The 23,022-nt window shown below is 37.1% G+C and overlaps 1 protein-coding gene across 1 annotated transcript in view; it reads right to left on the bottom strand.

The window, feature by feature from the left end:
* The window catches only part of LOC115928334 (extracellular calcium-sensing receptor-like), a 69,009-nt gene extending 55,693 nt beyond the window's left edge, over nucleotides 1-13,316 (bottom strand). Inside the window, exon 1 of the mRNA XM_030995495.1 lies at nucleotides 13,091-13,316. Coding sequence (XP_030851355.1) covers nucleotides 13,091-13,316 — 226 coding nt within the window. The remainder of the gene's footprint in view (nucleotides 1-13,090) is intronic.
* Nucleotides 13,317-23,022: the final 9,706 nt, after the last annotated feature.

Raw genomic sequence — 23,022 nt, 5'->3', positions numbered from 1 at the left:
CCATGGTAGAACTGACAAGGATAATGAGTAAGCTTTCAAAATTCTTGATCGGGTAGCATCATTGGAATGTACTTCCTGGCCCGGGCGAGCAGAGGGCGGGCAAAGCTATTAAATCAGTCCAATGCAAGCACATTTATCTTAATCGGCCTTCGTTAGATTGTAGTTACTGCTTTAGAAATGCGCCATCGCCATACAAAGTTATCGCGTGGAAATGGACACTCACTCGGGCTTGTCAGATTGCGCACTCTAACGCGATGCAGCCTTTTGGTTTAAAAAAAATATGAGTAACGCATGTTTAAATTGACTCACTAAACGTCCAATTTGCGTCTCCTCTTTTAACTTTTGTTTTTCGCTGATTGTCATTCGCTTTCTCCCTTGATAATTTGATAATGCATTCGGTTGAAATTCAAGGTGATGGTATAGCTTAGCGTAGGGGCAGCTAGGGGGCAAGGTCGTGTGCAGCAATGCCCATCGTACACGAAGCGTCAGTTGCAGACCTGACGCAGCAATGCGTCAACGATTGGCGCGCCCTCTGACGCACTGTAGTAGAGTAGTATCGCAGTTCTTGCAAAAGTTCTTTCAAAAAATAGTGCAAAACTTGTGCTAAATTATTGGCTCATGAATTAATTTCCATACATAGGTTTGATCATCTAAGGCGCATGCGCAATCGAAATACATGTCACGTTAAGTGCAACGGAAGAAGTATGTCAGTTCGGGGAAATAATGTGTGGCTTCATTTGCTGTTTGAAATAATTTGTAACGTACATGTAATACTTCATTCACTTGACTTTAGCCCATTCTGCACAAACTACACATTTTTATTTATTTTTTGCTCATAAATTTATTTATTCGGAGCCATAAACGAATACCCCAGGACCCCGTCTTGTAAACAATTAATCGCAGCTATCGCACCTCTTTGTAAGATGATTAATAAAAAGCAGATCGATTCATCACCTAAAATGGAATCACCATAAAATATTGGCAAGTTTAATTCAACTTTCGACCTAGTTTCTGTCCATGTACATAACTTGCTGATGGTACATAAAGTAGATTGCGGTCATGAAACAACAATACAATTTTGCAAATTTTTTAACAAGGATAATTACCATTTGTACACACATTATTTTCAAAATTCATTGATTGAAGTCAAGCTAACAGGGGGTACTAATGTAAAATGGAATAGCTTGAAATCATGAAGGTAATAGGACTGCTTTATGATTTTAATTTGTTGGTATTCATTTCTTTTATTTCTTTTAAGTCGCATAAAATATCTCCATCTGCATGGCCCTCGCGCGTAATTGCCTATCCATTAATCCTTGGATTAGCTTCCAGAATTAATTGGAGACCTTGATCCCTTGCTAAATCACACCGTTGGCCCCGTTTCGTGCTGACTGCAAGAGTAGGAACTCATCTACAAAATCTTTCACTCGTGTCAAAGCCTGGTGGAACAGAAAATGATGCGCAACATATTAGGAAATTGGGGCAGATGTCATAACGTGTCCCGTGCGGAAGATGTCGAAATGGAAAGTGAAAACGGCTTAAGCAATCAGTGAGATAAATTCAAATTGCCCTTTTCTCCATTTTGTCGTTGATGCGCATGCCATTACTGTATGGGTCAGGTACATGCACTACTCAATCACCACTCTTAACCCGTTTACTACTGAACTCTCTTATTCTCATAGGTTTGATACAGGGGCCACCAGGTTCCAGGAGGGAATGGGTTAATTTACAGGGCTATTAGATCAATGTCTTGGGTTCTAGACCTACATGTAGCATGGTACCATTAGCCTATGGAAAGACATTTATATTTGCAATACCATATCCGAGAGAGAAATGGAGGAAATGGAAAAATGCTGAAAAAACATTGTGATTGTATGCCTTCATGGCGACCATTATTATTCCGTAGGGAGTGGGCATGGGGCACACATCGTGCGCGTGAATGAATCTGATATTGCTCAAAGCACTTAGGTAGTTTTGGGTATTTACCGCTTAAAGCTTTTGCCATTTTATCTTTTTTGAAACTCTTTACCTTAGGCGGAAATATAAAAGTCACTTTATCATATATGAAATACGAATGGTTTGATAATGATCTAATAATCCCTGTGGACCAATATCTAACTTTCCACAGGATGTTGCTTCTTAAAAGATCCTAAGATTGACCAAAACTCTCGATTCATCGGTCGCCCATGGGTTTCCAAAATCCCCCTAGAAGCACTGAGAAATGCCATTGACCTCCGCTCCTTGGCAACAAGTTGGAAACTTGAAGCGAGGAATGCTCGACTTAATGAAAGTTGATCCTTTACTGAGATGACGTGAACTTTAAGAGTTGGTATACTCTTATCCATCTTATCCTGTACCATCGCAATTCCATCAGTACTACCCTCGATGATGCCTCCTCCGGGTTCTAAATTGACCATCGAAGAAGGAATCCGTTTTCTTGTATCGTTTTTTAAAGAGTATAGCCCAAAGCGCAATCAAGTAAACACCGCCACGGATTTGAGAAGCTCAATAACCATTTATTCGAAGATGTCAAATAATTGGCCGCACCATCCATCTTAGGAAGAGAGAATGATTGCACTGAAATCACCTCTTAATAAAGTGAAAGTGCCTTTAATTGAATGGTTACATTGACGATGCCGTTTTCACGATGCCTCATTGATCAATAATAAACCATCCGTATACGACTCTGTCCTCTACGGATTCAAGTTTGGGAATTCGTTAAGATGAAATATTGTATATACCTCAATCTTGTCGCTAAATGGCGCTTATTTGACTAGTTTTCCTAAAAGTCGGCGGATGTGCTCTTTTATCACTTTCATAAAAGCTTTTTCCCATAAAGTGAACCCAAGCGTTGCAAAGAGACATTTTATGAAACTATAGTGCCTCTTTCTAAAGTGCCCTATTATTTCGCAGATGTGCGTTTTGTGATTCCCAAGGCCAAGGCTTCACAACCAGAATGAAACTATGAACTTGCTACAGTGTATAGCGGTAAATTGCCGTTCTGAAGAAAAGGCTGGGTACAAAGTAGTTATCTGACTTTTTCAAAAGTTGCCTTGATTTTGAATCAGATGATGGATTTTGTTATTTTATTTTCAATATAATATAAGGAATTCAAGGAAAGAAGTTGCATGTTTTGTAGGATGGATCCGGGCATTGAGGGCGCACTGTAATCATTGTGTTTATAGGGAGGGGGCAATAAACATACTTAGATGAAATGCATGTTAACCGGTCCAGGGAATATATAGATGGAAGGGTGTGAAATGGGTTCTCATGTTCACGTTCCTTTTGCACAATTGCGTATTTCTCTTTCATCATTCTCGCTCTTTTTCCTTTTGGTATATACTATTTTTGTCATGCGACTTCGCACGTGCCCCTACTTGTATGTTATATTCTCCCACACGATACCACTTTCGTGGAAATAGAGGAAATGAGAGATAAAATACGATGAGTTAACTCATAAATCATCCTAATATTGACAAGCACTCGGCGCTATTAAGTTTAAAGTGACTGAAATATTAACGCTGAAAGATGATAAATTAACATCATTCTATAAGATAAGCTGCCCTGCGTCATGCATGTACAAGTAGGATATAGCTGTAACAAGGCAAAATGTATGTCTAACCCTCTAAACCACATTGTACTCGATCCATGCACTCTCGTGATTACGACAAACTTATGTGTCTGTATACAGCTTCATCACGTCACAAAGTATCCAGTCCGACAAGATCGTTGTTGAGACAACGTTCGGGCTCCAAATTACCACTAATGCAATTTCTTCCCCCAAATATATCTTCCTCGCTGCACTCATCACCTGAAGCTAATACACTGCCCTCGTTACCTGAAAGGAAAACCTCAGTCACATCACCAAATCGACTGAAGTTGACCGACTCAAAACCGACCGGTTTTGTGCCATAAAGGGGTGAAGTAATTTGTGTTTGTCTGTTGTAGGTCCCGTTGATGTGACTGGGGTTCTACTTGCGCATCTTCCGACCGACCCCCAAAGGAGACTTGTAAAAATATTGCGTGGTCCCTTGGTTCCTCTTGTTTTCTTCACGATCATTCACCTTCTTTATTTTCTTTATTTCCTTCATGACAGCATACGCCCACATCACGTATATTTTGTAAAGTTCACTTAGGTGAACTCTGTACAAATGGACGTGTTTTGGTCATTGTAGTTTAATACCCACTATAATACGCACGTGGCGTGAATTCACTTGCGTTATTTCCTGCGCCAATCAATCCCGAGGAGGTAATTAATGCATATGCCCGCCCGTTAATCTATCAAAGCAAAGTGTTGATGTTCAATTTCCAATCACTTTGGTTTCGCCACGTGGTACTTTAATATGCTACGTGCAAAATGGTAGATGTTTTTTTATAACTAGGTTTTTTTTTAATCAAATCATGCACGATTTTCTTAATCTTATTTCTGGAGCAATATGATTATGAAATCAGAATGATTTTCAGACAATTTCTCTCGAAATGCGTCATCAACAAATTCAATACCAAAAGTACAGATTCCCTTCCATGTGGCCTTCGAACGTAAACGGCGATCCCCCCCCCCCCCCCCCTCCTCTAATTCTAGTACCTATTTTTACAGCTGGCTATGTAATGAATCTCTCAGCATCATTTCTTAACATTATAATATCACCTTTGTGATGTATCACGCGAAAAGCCTCGTTCATGGTGTCCCGACCAATACTCCCCCCCCCCCCCAACAACAACTACAAAGTTATGATAATAATTCCCTGACTCACATTATGTTCCATTGAGGAGCGAACCAGCCCACTTTTAAAAACGAAACGAAGTCCAAACGAAGTGAATGGACTTCACAATGCATGGGCCTCAATGAAAAAATGATTAACTGCGTGCCCAGAAGCTATTATAACTGTAAACTAAAAAGGTCTCCCTGTTTCTATTGTTATCGATTGTAAGGACGGTTTACATGTATTATAACACACATTTCTTCACGCGTACGTCTGGTAGACAGTTTCGTTTTAAACATATTATCATCTCCCCTATTATCACTTAAAAAATGTTTGACGTTCAACGGTTCATAACAATCAGTGTATTAAGCACACTGTTGTTAGTATCAGCTCTTTCCTTTCTTATTCCCAAATCTCGAAAATAGACTGCCTCCAAATCATTTTAATCCATTACCCCATGCCTATATTGAACAAATCCCCTACCTTTCTGAGAAATAGTATTAATACTTGACTCCTTCAAACATCTGAAACTATATTTCTACAATAAATTTGACCTCATAATATAAAGGGATTGCACCCTGTATACTCTGGAAAAGGTGCTATATGAATCCAATTAATATTATCATTGTGATTATTATTATTATTATAATTAGTAGTAGTAGTAGTAGTAGTAGTAGTAGTAGTAGTAGTAGTAGTAGTAGTAGTAGTAATAGTAGTATATCCGAAGGGACTTTGCAACCTTGTTCAGATGAGAGTAAGTGGTGCTAAGGTAGTGGCTTCAATGCTAGATGTACAATTAAAAATAATCTGAAAGTTTGAGTGTAAACAGACCATTATTAAATATAAAAATTGAGGGAAACTGATCTGATCGATTCCTTAATTCTCCCAACTATATAATAACAATTTTATTACATATTAGGTAAATGTAAATCGTCACAAAGCGCTGGAATGGCTCTATATACCATTCCAGGGCCCAGTTTCATAAAACTTGGTATCCACAACAAGTTACAATAACTGTTATAAGCTTCTAAAATCGTGGGATTTGATTGTCTGAGGGCACATTTGTCAAAGAAAGTTAGCATTTGTTTTTATAACAGTTTTTATGAAACAGGGCCCAGGTGTCAGTTCACAAATAGTTTCATCAGATTACTATATCCGAGATACATATCAAGCAACTATTAATCGTCTACGAGGGTAATGGTACAAACTATCATCACCGAAGCGATGATAGTTCTTCTTCCAGCTAAGTGCAGCTTCAAGGTGATGAAGATAATCGCACTGGCTGTGTGTGTATAATTATGTGGAGACTTTCACATATCCTGTTATTCCACATTTTAACTTTTTGTTCTTGTTGTGCAGGTGCATATCCATGTATCCATTGCCCGAGTAAAGGAGGTTAATATTTGTTTTATATCCCACATCGGCAATAAGGTCTATTTAAAGTGAATTTTACATAATTAAAAGAACTTATTCTGCAGACAGTTTAGCTTCAGCTAGATTTTACAAAGCACAAAATGCATACATGTAATAAAGTCGATGCGCGCTCATTTGACATTGACATTTCGCGTAACCTACTTTGCTATGCTTATTCAATGGGCAAGTGGGGCAGCAGCAAAAAATTACTGTACAAAAGTTTTATCGCATGGAGATATAGTACTTATCTATCATTGATCATGTGACCTCGTTTAGACCAATCAGATTGCAAGATTCTTAGTATGCGAGATATAAGAACAAATACCAAATCGAATTTATTTAGCTACGATTATGATATCTTCATGGGAATTACACTTTTGAAATAAAATACTATTTTCTACATTGAGGACAGTCAAACATGTCTTTTGTGGCCACCTCAGAGAAAATTGCCACGGTAGACAGATGGCCTTTCTAGACAGGTTCTATACAACAAAATTTCTTTCTCGAGAGAGAATATAATATGGTCACTATATATAGGGGGCCTTTACACAATGTATAGGCATAATAGAGGTGGGCTCTTAGGCAAGTTTGACTTGGTTTGATAGCACTGCAAAGAGGCCACACTAAAATTGCGATGATCTGAATGCATGGTGAAACTTCAATACTTTTCCTCATAAGTTATGAATTATATTTATACAGCTATAAAACCGGTTAATAGAACCTACTTTTTATTATAATAAAATCTTGCAATAAAATTATGTCCGCCAGATGCGTTCACTAAAATATGGACAGTGGTAGAAGCTCGGCAACATGTCGAGACATTCGTTCATCTCTCTCTCTCTCTCTCTCTCTCTCTCTCTCTCCCTCTCTCTCTCTCTCTCTCTCTCTCTCTCTCTCTTTTTTCTCTCTTCCTTTCTCTGTCTGTCAGTCTCTCTCCCTCTCTCCTTCTCTCTGTGTCTCTCTCCTTCTCCTTCAGCTTCCCCTAGAGCACCATGACTAGGTCTTTCATGTCATTCTCACGGTCGTATACAATAGGGCTGTGAGGGCAACATGCTGGGTAGGTCGACAGGAGCGTCACAAATGTTATCATAAATGAATGTAAATGATTGTAACTTGGTAAAGTTGTGCATTCAATGCAGGGTTACAGGCACCTCTTCTAAATGTTTAGACCATATTCTTACTTCTGTACCAGATAAGCATATACTAAGTGACGTAGCTAAGATATCCTTAAGTGATCATTACTTTATATACACATGTATAAATGTCAACAATACTTCTAAGAATGTTCATAATGTAGTACGATTTAGAGACTATAAGAATTTTAACGAGAATGCTTTTATTGATGATTTAAAACATTCTGACGTACTTAATAATAATTGTACTTTTTGTATTCCCCTACGAGAAAAGTGGGTTGAATGGAAACAGGCTTTTTTAAATTGTTGTAACAAACATGCTCCTGTAAAAGAATGTCGGGTTAAAACTAGGCACTGCCCATGGATAAATTCTAATATTATTAAACTCATTTATAAAAGAGACTACTTAAAGAAAAAATATGATAGACTAAAAATTCCATATCTATTGACTGAATATCGAAATCTCAGGAATTCAGTCACCAAGCTCATACGAAAAGAGAAGAGAGAATATTTTGATTCAGTATCTGAGAGATACAGTAATGATAGTAAGAAGTTATGGAAGGAGTTAAGCAAAATTACTGGAAGGGGGAAAAAAGACTCTCTTTTACCATCTGATTTAGACAGTAATAAATTGAACGATTATTTTGTAAATATTGGTAAAAAGATTTCAGAAACTTTCAGTAATCACGATTTATCATGGAACCACCCTGAAAGTATACATACTTTTGTCTTGAAATCAATTAGTCCCGGGAAAACTAAACATAATCTCTCTCTATTGTCGAAAGAGAGTAGCCTTGATATCTTAGAATTTGATAGAAAATTACTTCAAATCTCAGCTCCTTATATTAATATTTCTCTTAATTGTCTTTTTAATGAAAGTTTAAATTGTGGATTTTTACCTAATGATTGGAAATTGGCCAGAACTACGCCTGTTTATAAAGGTAAAGGCGATAAAAAATAATATTTCAAATTATAGACCCATCTCAGTTGTATGTCATATTGCTAAACTGCTTGAAAAGGAAGTTCAGTCTCAATTTTTATCTTACTTGCAGACTAATCATCTTATTAGTGTTGACCAATATGCTTTTTTGCCAAATCATTCAACGAATACATGTTTACATAGAGTCATTGATGATTGGTACGAATCTTTTAATGAAAAGGAAAAAGTTGGTGCATGTTTTCTTGGTATTTCTAAATGTTTTGATTGTATTGACCATGAACTTTTGTTGTCCAAATTGAATAAGTATGGTATTTTAAATACTGAACTTAAATGGTTTTCTAGCTTTTTATCTGGTCGGAAACAAGCAGTTTATTGTCATGGTAAACTGTCCGAATCAAAGGACATAACTATAGGAATTCCTCAGGGGAGTGTTTTAGGCCCCTCACTCTTTCTTGTTTTTATAAATGATATAACTGATTGCTTACGATTAAGTACATGTAATATATACGCTGATGATGTTGTCTTATATGTTTCTGATATGGATATTAATGTCATTACATCTAAGCTCCAAGCAGATTTGTATGCTATAAATGAATGGTATTGTAAAAATAGATTACGTATTAATACTAATAAGAGTAATGTTATGCTGTTGAGTAGTAACACACGATGTAACGATGAATTAAGTCTGAAGGTGCATATTGATAACTGAAACAATAGAACAAGTAAGAAGTATCAGATATTTAGGGATTGAAATTGATGATAGATTATCTTGGGATATCCACATTAAATCTCTTACCAAATCAAAGTTATAAGATTTTTACTTTGAGAAAGCTCAGTAAATTTTTAAGCTCTTCCATTTTAAATAAAATATACAAATGTACCATACAGCCAATCTTAGATTATTCTTGTTCCGTATGGGGAAACTGTTCTTTACAAAACAGAAATATTCTTTTAAGACTGCAAAAAAGAGCTGCACGTATTGTCGTAGGGAATTTTGATTATAATGTAAATAGCTTGAGTATAATAAATTCATTAAAATGGCAATCCATTGACACTAGACGGGACTATTTTTTATCATGTATAATGTACAACTGTATTCATGGAAAAGCCCCAGTACGATTATGCAATGAAGTGGAAATGGTTTTTGACAGACATGGTTTTAACACTAGACTTGCCAATACGCTGAATGTTGTTTTACCTAAGCCTAATCTTGAATGTTTTAAGAATTGTTTTAGATACGCTGGAGGTAAAATCTGGAATAGTCTACCTTCTGCTTTTCAAAATGCTAAATCTATCGATGTTTTTAAACGTATGTACAAGGACAAATTTTTTAAACCTGTGTAATACAATGCCGATTCATTTACTGCTTTGACATGGCTTATCTCTCTCTCTCTCTCTCTCTCTCTCTCTCTCTCTCTCTTTCTCTCTCTCTCTCCATTTCCCTCTCCCCTCTTTCTTTCTTTCTTTCCCTCTCCCCTCTTTCTTTCTTTCCCTCTTTCCTCCTTTACTTTTTACCAGTTTCCTTATATCTTCTCTCCTCTTCTATTTTTAGGGTGATATTTTAATGCCTTTTATTAAATGTGATTTGATATTTTTTCCGCTGTTAATTTCATTTATTTCATTGTCGTTTTTGTTTGTTTTTTTTGTTTTGTTGTGCTTTTTACTATTTTTAATGCGTATTATGCTTATATGTTAGTTTTATACTGTTCTTACCTTTGCCTGTGAGCTTTGGTGATATTCGTTATTTATATTTCCGTGTTTTTATCCTGTTCAGGACCATGATGTAAAACAGATTTTGTATCTACAATGTATATCCGATTCTTGATATCCTGATTAAATATATTTCAATAAAAAAAATAAAAAAATAAAGTTACAATCATTTACATACAAATTTGTATCGTATGCGAAATGTGTTTCTAGAATGATGTTCGCTTGGTCTCAGTCCTTGGTATAGTACCCTCAATTATCGGAAGGGCACCAGCATCATGGAGTGGGAGGTATCTATTTTGAAATCCGAGTTAGCAAGCTAGGTCACCGATAAGGGAAGGAAGCGGGAAAGGGGCATAACATCTCGCTTTTACGTTCATCTCTCCTCTAGATAATCTTTCTCTCTCTCTCTCTCTGTATATATATATATATATATATATATATATATAATATCGTTGTCTCGCTCTCTCTCTCTCTCTCTCTCTCGCTCTCTCACTCACTCACTATCTCTTTCTCTCTCTCTATCTCTCTCATTTTCCTTCCTTATAATTTCCTCTGTTCAATGGGGGAGTAAAGGCGCCCCGCCCCCGTGCCCCTTTAAAGCTACGTCACTCAGTTCGATTATTACCCATCTCCCCCATCACGATAAACACAAGTACATCTATTTTAGTCATTAATGTGCAAGTCAAGCTATCACATTCATGTGTGATATTACTGATATGTTTTAAAATGTCAGAATATGGCTGGACTAAAATTAAATTAGGCTGCTTTTTGTCATGCACGCTTGACACAAATTTAAGAGCAAAAACGCGACCACTGTTTGGGAAACTATACATGTCGATCAAACCTGTGTGAAATAATGTAAAACGTGACTGGATCGCTGACTTATTCTTTGTTCTCATGGCCTACGATAAACGTTGAGAGGAGTGATAGATGGATGGGTGGAAAATTATGTCAGTCCCCATAGCATAAAGCCCCATTCCTTACTCAAAATAAAAATAAAACATTTGAATTTTCAATTTATTCGAAACCATGGAATATAATCTCCCTCGGATAAAAGAAAATGGGGCGACCATGAAAATGGCGCGAAAAGATATCCAACATGCGAAAGGCTGATTGTTCTATTCACCTTGAAAATGTTGATATATTATATCCAGTAAATTGATTATGAAAACATTCAACCGAGTATATGATATTGAATATTTAACTGGCTAGGAGTCAGTTTGATGGATTATACAGTTGTTTAGCTTGTTTGATGCTATTCTTTTAACGCCTGCATCTCTCATATGATGCCGGTAACTGGATAGTGTTATACACAAGAGTAGAAGAATCAATGTAGTTGCAAAATAAAGAACAAAAAACTTTGAATTATGAACGTTCTGCTCCTCGTCGTTTACTCTTGTTTAAAGTCTAGATCAAAACACAAAATCTATAATTTCCTGCTAATTATATTATTAGTGACGGATCCTCGTGCCCCCCCCCCCCCCCTTAGTCACCCCAAACCCCCGACGAAATTCTCGACAGGTATCTTTTAGCTTGTCACAGATTTTCATATAAATATAAAAGTTCCTAAAATGTAAGCACCCCTTTCTTTGAGGGGATAGGGGCTTACAGTTTAGAGATTTGTCCTATTGTGTCCTACATTCAACTCACTAAGTCACATCGACAAAGGAAGAAATTAAAGGGAAAATCGAAAAATAGAATGTCACAGTTGCAAACAATTTTACGTCATTGGCATGAGTCTCATCTAGTGGATGGTAGCATTGAACCGCAGTCATCCATGGAATCGAGTGGTTATGTCAACTTTATCCAATACCGTTATTGTCATGCTTAATCATCCATATTATTATTGTCAATTATTCTTTTTTTATCGTGCATTGCTTTCAAATGACGACTGTGGCACTTTTCAAAAACAGTGAACCATTGAAAAAATGTCGTGTAGAAATCACGCCAAACGTACGACAGAGTTTTTATTTTATATGCAGCAATTTTTAATGCACAATCAACAAATCAAAAGCATGAGTTATTTAGCAGTTAAATGTGGTTTCTCCACAAGTTAGAGAAGAACCTTCACAAACCTTCATAATTTCTGTCGACATTTTCGGAATGAATTTGTTGACTTTGTTGACTAAATTATTAATTTGTTTTTATAGCTGTATACCCTTTGCATAATTCAGTAAAACGGACTGTTTATAGCTCAATAATTCATGTTTGCTGTTATATTTTTAGCAAAATCAGGACTGGCATTTTGCAATTGTAAATGATAAACCCTGTTTAGAATATGTGCTTCTGTAGAATAGCATAATACACAATACGCAATACATGTACTCTTTCAAATTAACACTAAACTGCCTTGTTATCGAGATATATTTCTACTCTTTGTATTTATACATTTACCATTATCAGTAATCTAACACTCATATTACCTTCAAACTGTAAATTTGGTTGGTTTAGTAATGTGTTTCTATGAATATCAAAAAATATCAGTCTCGGCAATTCAGTCATGTTGACTGTCAATGTTAATTACCTGGAAATGCTGTTTTCGGTGTTTTTTTAATGTACATAAACCACACAATTCAATAATCTAACCGAAAGAATGTAGGGTGTATAATAACCTCCAAACTTGGTCTGGTAATCATTTATCTTTTATCATATCTCTGCTTGATTGGAGTTGTAAATGAAACATTGTTTGCATTTATCATCGCTCGTTACGGATGTGTGGAATGTGAGTACGAATTTACGATTATTGCATATAGAAATGAAATCTAAATGTTTTTTCGCTGAATTAAACTATATCAGTAATGTTATTCATGCAGCTTTGTCGGGTTTTTATTGGTAATAAATACGTTGCGCTACACACAAACTTCGAAAGTCGTTTCTCATAATACTTATTACTCGAGAATGGTAAATCTATCTTAAGACAACCAACAGAAAAAAAGTACAATTAGACAAGTTCACACAGATCTTTAGACCGATACGCCTATATACATGTTATGGTATTAAAAACATGAAAGCCAGCGACAAAATACACGGATTTGGTAAAATATAGGACAAGCGGATATGCATGATCCACAGATTCAAAAACTAACTTTTAACTCAACGTTACTTTTTATACTGAAGCTATCCCAAACTAGCTCCCGCGAACAATTTGTTTTCTTTTTACACTGATTAGTTAAGGCGCCATGGGTACTCACCGAGTGTGATGTTAGGTAGAATGTCATCCCTGGCGTTAATCTGATCGATGGCAAAGACCATAGCATGCATCCACTTGAGACCTCGAGGGTTAAACTCTCCACACTCGCCATCCTGAGAGTCGTGAAGATCAAAAAGCCCACCGAGAACGTAGTCGCCTTCCCGCCTGTAACTCTGGGGTAAGGCTGCCGCAGTCACGGCGGTCCCATTCGCAAGCCCCGTCACCATGGTGGTTTGGATGATTGTCGAATCGAAGGGATTAATGGTGGTGAAATCATCTGCTCCAGCAAAGAAAAGGTGCGATAATCCCGCGAAAAGAAGGAGGAGAAGCGACGTCGGTGATTGCTTTAGCAGACGACATTGAAATTTGTGTCGCCCCACGCCCGCCATAACTGCATGGCGCGGCAACGATCGGCCGAGTACGAAAATTCCGTCACACACAGGCACAATTCCTAATAAAAAGTTAAAAAGGCACGCGATTACACGAATGCCAGGCCATCGATAAGAAATGGCAAATTCACATTATCGCCCGGAGTTGATAAACGTGGCTTTCCATGTCGACGGCGAAAATGAGCAGGATCCGAGGAAATAATTCCATTTTTAAAGGCCTCGAACAAGTGGTCGTATTAATTCCGCTTCATTGCAGTCAACGAGATACGAGGGCGAACACACACGTCCTGTCACGATGCGCATCTTCTGCAAACGACAAACAAAATGAGATAGTATTAGGAGTCGGTTCGCTGCCTGGCAGGTAATTATCGGGCATGCGCAGACAGTAGTACAAGGATTAAGATAAGTTTATTGGTTACTTTAGAGATTATTATGATTACGGTCCAAACAATGATTGTATTTTAACATCATTATCTTATCAAAATGTTATCAAAATGTTGATTCTTGTTCTTTTCTATGCTTTTCTAGCATGGCAGAGGTTTGAACGTTTGGAATCATACTGCAGTGTAGAAGATGACGTGGATTTCAAGGTTCATATTCTGAATTCATAGCAACCTTGAATGAAATGAATGAAATATTGTAAGAGAATTACATTTGTTTCCCGTGGGCGATGCCAGAAATGCTGACTTTTGCGATAGTGCAAGGAAACTCTCATATCCGCCCTTAATAATACTCATACGACACTACAAATACGCAACTGCATTTTGTTGAAAAATTCCACATTGATTACGAGGAAATACAAAAAAAATGTTTTAACATGTATATCATGTATAAACCTTTTTCTTTTACGATTCTGAATTCATAATTATTATATATTCATGATTATTATTACATTTTGTTTTCACCAAACAGTGCCTCATGGAAGACAACCACTTTTGGTGCAAATGTGCTGCCCAATATAAATTTCATGCATAAATGAATAAAAAATGAATAAAAACCCAGACAAGCGAAAACATGTACAATGGTCATCATAAATGGATTGAAAACCAATGTAATGTGAATTTGCATGGGATGATGGTAGATTTGATAACTGAAGCATGCTTTCTGCAGGATGTACAGTGGAAATGATAATACGCTTCTGACAATGATTAGTTCATTTATTTATGAAGATAATGCTGCCTTTTTGATCCCATACCCCAAGATTGTTAAGGATTATTTATACAGATGCTGTCAAAAAAAATAATTCCGATTACTCCAGACAAATGTGAAGATTTTATTTATAATTAAAAATTGACTTTTGTTCAGTATAGGTTATTCTCCGAAATTGATAGATAGTACTACTATCTACACAGTGCAACGAACTTTTCTTCTCCCATCAATGATGGGCGAACTATCTTTCATCACGTGTTTTACGTTTGACCAATCGTAGAGCAAGATACTTAGTATGTGGAATATAATTGTTAATAATTATAATCATTTTTTCTCAAATACCTAGATTACTTCATGTAGTTAAAGATTTACTCGGGGGATATCCAATAATAAGCTTTTAATACGAGGTGGGTGATGGGAGCTGAGGACATCACCCCTCTCCCTTGGTTTATTTTAAATTGTCTGAAGATGCTGTCATTAGAGTAATTTGCATGAGATGAAATTTGAAAAATTTACTGCAATACCAAGAACTGTTGGCTTTTTGTCAGTATCATAGGAGAAACACCAACATGTATACAGAAGTAGCGTAAATATATACAGTAAACATCTAAATATTCATACCCCTTGTAATTTTGATACGTGTGTTTTTCGTAACTCGAGCGTGAAAGTTGGACTGGATAAATAAGGGCCTTTGTTGAAACCTTTTAAATATAAGCTCTAATTCACATTCTCAAGAAACATAAATCGGAAAAAATCAATTTTTCACATACTTTAAAAATTCCCATACTCGGTAAGGGTATTAAAAGTTTCGTTGTTAGCTGTTGATGTTTCCATAATTATTATTATATTCATTTTTACACAACAATACCCTACATGTACCAGTACCTCAGTTATGCCCTGGGCTATTATGTCTCCTATGTTGTTCAAGTTTGACCACTAAAGGGATGTTTACAAAGCTTAATTTTCCCTAGAGGTCCAATTTTTGTTTGAGCTTGTGTAGTGAAAGGCTTAGTTTGGGGGAATCCCATTAAAAATCAAACGATGCGACCCCGATCCGATGGCACCGTTATTATAAGCTAAAGTATGACGGTGAATTAGGTGGTTGCGGTGAAGTATAATGAATTCCATACAGCTTAACCTCACCTAGTTATGAACAGGATCAGTTCAATTGGAGGAAAAATCGTTTTTCCAATTACGGATTCGGAAAGATGCATTATAGTATTTAATAACAAGATTAAAGTTATATGCTCGTTAACCGTTGGTATTTCTGCTTTCAGTTTCAAATAATACTCCTTTTGTTTCTCTCTCTCTCTCTCCTTTTGTTTCTCTCTCTCTCTCTCTCTCATTCTCTCTCTCTCTATCTCTCTTTCTCTTTCTTTCTCTCTCTCTCTCTCTCTCTCTCTATCTCCTTTTTTTTCTCTCTCTCTTTTCATTTTCCGTCTTTCACGTCTTGATCGTGTTTTTCTTCTGTTTCTTCATATCTTTCTTCTCCATTGACACACAAAAGTAAAGCATTAAGAATTACAATACATCATAAAACATGGAGATGAAGCTTTGAAGCATTAATCTTTCATGGGATTCGCAAATGGTCGAAATTCACTTGAGTTACTAATTCATGCCGCGAAATGAAATAATACGCAATGTTAGTTTAAATAAAAATTTAAACAATAATTTGTAGAAAACTGTTTCGTGCAGCCATACATTGTTGTAGAAAAAAAAACTGAACTAAATTCATCTTTCGACTCAATACATGTTTCGTGGCAGTATTTAATAGTATGGTATCACATTTATTTATTCTCGGTGAAAATGCAAAATTATTAAACACGAACTGCTTTTGAGCGATTCCTTGCATGTTGTCAAAATACAGGTATAATTAACACAATATCGTTGACAAACAAATATGGAACAAAATTAAATATCTTTAAATTAATATATCGGAAATAATGAAAAAAATAGAAAGAATATTTTTTAACAGTTCAAATTGTGAATAATGTGCATTTGATTATCTGAAAGCATTTGTATTATGCAATATATCGATGATTTCGCTATACCATACATGACTGGGTTCAACAACGGTTAAGAATTATCGCCTTTCCATGACTGCACGAATGCACTATCTACGACTGCACAACTAATTCTGCATAGTACAATATTATGAATCTAATTTTCAGTCATATAATTCAATAAGCTCATTTCAAAAGGAAATCCTTCCACAAACATCCGAAATTGCCAATCTATATTGACGAATGACTAGATTAAACACGTTTGTACTTTTTACACTCACACCAAACTCACAAATACGAACGCTTCCTTCTCCCTCACGAGTCAGTGTTGCGTTCAATAGATATTAAAGCGTTGGGAAATGTCTAATATGATTATCAGGCAGATAATTGCAAAGCATACATGTCGGTCATGCTATCTTGTCAAATTTGAATGTAAGATACCAATCATGTCTGCGACAATCCTTCCAGACGCAACCTCGACTTTATCAATCATTTTATAGAGATATCACAGGGAAAGGCTCGAAAGTAGCTTGGTTTTTCTTTTATCGCGTCACGGCGTTGGTACGCTGCGATTCAATTATTGCTCAAAGGCTTTAGGTCTTGGTTTCCGCTGGCGTGGCTAGCTGGCATACATCACAAATTCCTCTTCATCGCAATATCTTCATTATTCCTCTGGTAATTTTCTTGGATGTATCTGAAGCTAATCTTATTTTGCATTTTCTTTTCACGAGGGGTGTGCTGTACGTGTTGTATCTCAAACTTTCGATGGGTTACAAGTACTTTATATGTTTCTTTTTGTTTGCTTCTTTTTCTTCAAATTTAGTCTTTGTTCAATTTTTCTTAAAGTAAATAGGTATACAAAAAAATCATTGATTACATACGTTTAAATAAAAAACATATTAATGATGGAACAATCATTAGAAAGTATTTGTACTTTTAATGAGACAGCACTCCATTTTTGAAAGTTTAGAGCCACTGTGAGTGGTAACTTGCAATGGCACCGTGAGGGTTTGATGGGGAGAGGGTTTGGGAGAGGGGCACTGGCATTAATGGCGTGCGCATGTTTGCAACGAAAACTACGACGAAATTACTTTTTCATCTCCCCCCCCCCCCCCCCTCTCTCTCTCTCTCTCTCTCTCTCTCTCTCTCTCTCTCTCTCTCTCTCTCTCTCTCTTTCTCTCCCTACCTCTACCTCTCTACTTACATCTCTCTCTCTACCATGCTCCCTCCAACATTTATCTTTTTCTCTCTTTTTTTTATAGCATAAGCCGTGAGTTAACTCCCGGTGGAGTCACTTTCTCCACCTTCTACAAAATGTCAGCCGGAAACGGCGGTACCATGAAGTAGACAAAGTTACCGAACTACTGTCCACTCATCCTTTATACATCATTCTGCTTGAGATATAGATCGAATGCTCCATGAATCAAGTTATAATGAGAATATGAATACGACACTATTTCTAACTCGTAGACGGTAGCTTTTGAAGCGGTAGGACCAAGTCAACACAATTATCAGGGGGCCTTTGAGTATCACATTTAAATGAAGTCTCAGTTGATTGATGAGCTCATAATCATCATACTTTGTCGAATCGCTCTTTTATCCGTCAATGTTTACATTGTCAAGACGACCCCCTCGTGACGGCAACATTTTGTCAAAAGAAGTTTTCTGGTTTGTCTACTATGCGATACCATCCACTGTTTTATCGAGTCAGTTTACAAAATTCATAAAATTATGTTAGGGTGAAAAAGAAAGAGAAAAATTGTAGAAAGTATATAAATATATCAACTTTGAGAAAGAGAGAGAGAGAGAGAGAGAGAGAGAGAGAGAGAGAGAGAGAGACGGGGATAATAATAATAAAATCATTAGCAACAACAGTCAAGTATGAATAATTGCCATCAAATTATAACGAAAGAAGAAGCGAAAGAAGTAGTGTCTGGTCCCACCTATTATACCCAAGAAGTGTTGAAAACACGATCGCATATACTGTCAAAAAAATCAACTTAAGGAACTTACAATGGCCTTTTACGTCACCTTTTGAAATGTGCGAACATTACAAAGACATTACAAAGGCCAAAGGGGCACGTGCCTCCCCCCCCCCCCAACCCAGCACGCCACTCACTTTCCACGCCCAAAACCCATTTGACATACCTTCAACAATTAAATACACACAAACGTGAAAAGAGAACACTGCACCCATCTCTGTATAAGGTAGTATTTAATTTGTTCCATGTGATTTAGATGGATCATAAAGTCTCGTTCAGATATTACTCGGTAAACTAAAGCGTTTTTTTGTTTAGGTGTGGTAAGTGTATGCGTCATATTAAAGATACTATGTCCTTTTTGCAGCCAACATCAAATTCTGTAGAACTTTGCAGGAATTATAAATATGTCATGTATGTCCTATCGGGTCAATGTCGCTATTCATAAGGACCGCTATTCATAAGGTCCGCTATTCATAAGGTCCATTATTCATAAGGACCGCTATTCATAAGGTCCGCTTTTCATAATTGGAGAAAAGGGTCATTATTCATAAGGGTCATTATTCATAAGGACCGCTATTCATAATCAAAGAAGAGGGTCGGTATTCATAATATTAGAAGAGGGTCGCTATTCATAATGGGAAAACGGGGTCGTTATTCATAAGGGTCCCTATTCATAATATTACAAAAGGGTCGGTATTCATAACACAGAAAGAGGGTCGCTATTCATAATACGAAATGAGGGTCGCTATTCATAATACAAAATGAGGGTCGCTATTCATAATGCAAAATGAGGGTCGTTATTCATAAGGGTTATTATTCATAAGGGTCATTATTCATAATAAGAAATGAGGGTCGCTATTCATAATAGGAGAAGAGGGTCGCTATTCATAATAGGAGAAGAGGGTCGCTATTCATAATAAGAAATGAGGGTCGCTATTCATAATAGAAGAAGAATAGAAGAAGAGGGTCGCTATTCATAATAGGAGAAGAGGGTCGCTATTCATAATAAGAAATGAGGGTCGCTATTCATAATAGAAGAAGAGGGTCGCTATTCATAATAGAAGAAGAGGGTCGCTATTCATAATAGGAGTAGAGGGTCGCTATTCATAATAGGAGAAGAGGGTCGCTATTCATAATAGGAGTAGAGGGTCGCTATTCATAATAGAAGAAGAGGGTCGCTATTCATAAGAGGAGTACAGGGTCGCTATTCATAAAAAGAAATGAGGGTCGCTATTCATAATAGGAGAAGAGGATCGCTATTCATAATAGAAGAAGAGGGTCGCTATTCATAATAGGAAATGAGGGTCGCTATTCATAATAAGAAATGAGGGTCGCTATTCATAATATGAGAAGAGGGTCGCTATTCATAAAAGGAGAAGAGGGTCGCTATTCATAATAGAAGAAGAGGGTCGCTATTCATAATAAGAAATGAGGGTCGCTATTCATAATAGAAGAAGAGGGTCGCTATTCATAATATGAGTAGAGGGTCGCTATTCATAATAGAAGAAGAGGGTCGCTATTCATAATAGGAGTAGAGGGTCGCTATTCATAAAAAGAAATGAGGGTCGCTATTCATAAAAGGAGAAGAGGGTCGCTATTCATAATAGAAGAAGAGGGTCGCTATTCATAATAAGAAATGAGGGTCGCTATTCATAATAGAAGAAGAGGGTCGCTATTCATAATATGAGTAGAGGGTCGCTATTCATAATAGAAGAAGAGGGTCGCTATTCATAATAGGAGTAGAGGGTCGCTATTCATAAAAAGAAATGAGGGTCGCTATTCATAATAGGAGAAGAGGATCGCTATTCATAATAGAAGAAGAGGGTCGCTATTCATAATAGGAGTAGAGGGTCGCTATTCATAATAGAAGAAGAGGGTCGCTATTCATAATAGGAGTAGAGGGTCGCTATTCATAATAAGAAATGAGGGTCGCTATTCATAATAGAAGTAGACGGTCGCTATTCATGATACGAAATGAGGTTCTCTATTCATAATACCCCCCCCCCCTCGGCTACGTTCCTGGTCCTGTAGGGGGGGGGGGGCGATATATAGCCCTGAATAGTTGTCTCTTTTTAAAGTAACTATATTTTATCTGTTATCTTTGATAATTATATAAAGCCAACCCCCGCTCATGTGGTGACGAAAAAAAAGTCAAACATAACACACATGTAATCCTATCGTAAATTTTCCTCCTTGTTGGAAATCTTGCCCCATCACCCTGCCCCCGACTGATCTTATCCAGGCTACGCCACTGAGATATTAAGTACGCCAAGCAGGCCCGTTATCCATTTTAGCTTGCTATTTAAGAAACTAGTAATTGTTTATACGACAATAATGTTTTTGTAGAAAGTAATTTTTATTAGGACTTATGGACCTGACAATTGGACCTAAGCCCAGTATCTACCGATCCCCCGAGCCCCCCCCCCCCCATCAGTACGCCCCGGCGCGGATCCAGAATGTTCCAATTGGGGGGGGGGACGGAAATTTGAAAAATGCGCAGACCGTTTTTTCAACTCAACATACCAATACTGACAAGGTCATATTAGAAGCACGATACGGGTACCTAGAAGCAGGAACAATTTTGGAAAGGGGTGCAAGCTCACTTCACGTCTCTTGTCCGATATCAACATTCCCCGTTTTTAAGATATACATTTTTTTGACATTTTCATCTGGGAGGGGGGGGGGGGCTAAAGCCTCTTGCCCGATTATTTTCTAGTTCACAATTCTGCTTGTGAGCGAAACGAGCGAGCAAAAATTTGAGCATTATATGTTATTTGTGAAAGTGTTATTTATCACCAAGATAAACGAGAAAAGATATCAAAAATTCATATTCGGGCAGCTTGCTGTCCCCCCCCCCTCCCCTCCCCCACCCATTACGCGCGAAAGCTTTGAACTTTCATTAATTATTAGAAAAAGAAGACGATTTGTTGTACCGTTCTCGACTCTTAATAATTGTCTGAATTCTATTCCCCCCTCTTACGCAAAGCGCGTAAGCTTTGACCTTTCATTGTTTAATGCAATTATTAGAGAAAGAAGATGATTCGTTGTTAGGCACTCCAGTTACAACCTAAGATCCAACACTCGTACAGTTTTAGATACCCCAAGGTGTCGAACCAATGCTGGTAAGCGGGCATTCATAGCCACTGCTCCAAAATCATGGAACAATCTCCCCAATTTTGTACAAACTGCTGATTCTCTAATGACTTTCAAAAAACACCTCTAAACACACTTGTTTAACTAATGCCCGCTTACCAGCACTTGTTCTTGCTCTTCTATTACCTGTCTTACCCTTTATTTTGTTCATTCCTATATTGTTACATACATGTCTGTTGTTAAGCATCTTTCTATTTTGTTAATTGTTCATTGTATATGTTAATTAAGCGCTTTGTATCTACTTGTAGAAAAGGCGCTATACAAATGTTCATTATTACTATACAAATGTTCATTATTGTTCCATTCTCGACTCTTAATCCTTGTCTGAATTCAGTTTCCCCCCTCCCGCGCAAAACGTGGAAGCTTTGATGTTTCATTAAATTATTAGAGAAAGAAGAGGATTTGAAGAGAAATGAATATATGATATGAATAGCGACCCCTTACTCCTATTATGAATAGCGACCCTCATTTCATATTATGAATAGCGACCCTCTTCTCATATTATGAATAGCGACCCTCTTCTCCTATTATGTATAGCGACCATCTACTCCTATTATGAATAGCGACCCTCTTTTCCTATTATGAATAGCGACCATCTACTCCTATTATGAATAGCGACCCTCTTTTCCTATTATGAATAGCGACCCTCTTCTTCTATTATGAATAGTGACCCTCTTCTCCTATTATGAATAGCGACCCTCATTTCCTATTATGAATAGCGACCCTCTTCTCCTATTATGAATAGCGACCCTCTGCTCCTATTATGAATAGCGACCCTCTGCTCCTATTATGAATAGCGACCCTCTTCTTCTATTATGAATAGTGACCCTCTTCTCCTATTATGAATAGCGACCCTCATTTCCTATTATGAATAGCGACCCTCTTCTCCTATTATGAATAGCGACCCTCTTCTCCTATTATGAATAGCGACCCTCTTCTTCTATTATGAATAGCGACCCTCATTTCCTATTATGAATAGCGACCCTCTTCTCCTATTATGAATAGCGACCCTCTGCTCCTATTATGAATAGCGACCCTCTGCTCCTATTATGAATAGCGACCCTCTTTTCCTATTATGAATAGCGACCCTCTTCTTCTATTATGAATAGTGACCCTCTTCTCCTATTATGAATAGCGACCCTCATTTCCTATTATGAATAGCGACCCTCTTCTCCTATTATGAATAGCGACCCTCTTCTCCTATTATGAATAGCGACCCTCTTCTTCTATTATGAATAGCGACCCTCATTTCCTATT

This window comes from Strongylocentrotus purpuratus, unplaced genomic scaffold (assembly GCF_000002235.5).
Source record: "Strongylocentrotus purpuratus isolate Spur 01 unplaced genomic scaffold, Spur_5.0 spur5_contig_853, whole genome shotgun sequence".
Lineage (NCBI taxonomy): Eukaryota > Metazoa > Echinodermata > Echinoidea > Camarodonta > Strongylocentrotidae > Strongylocentrotus > Strongylocentrotus purpuratus.
The sequence above is the reverse complement of the archived record's forward strand: the minus strand, read 5'-3'. Positions and strand labels throughout refer to the sequence as shown.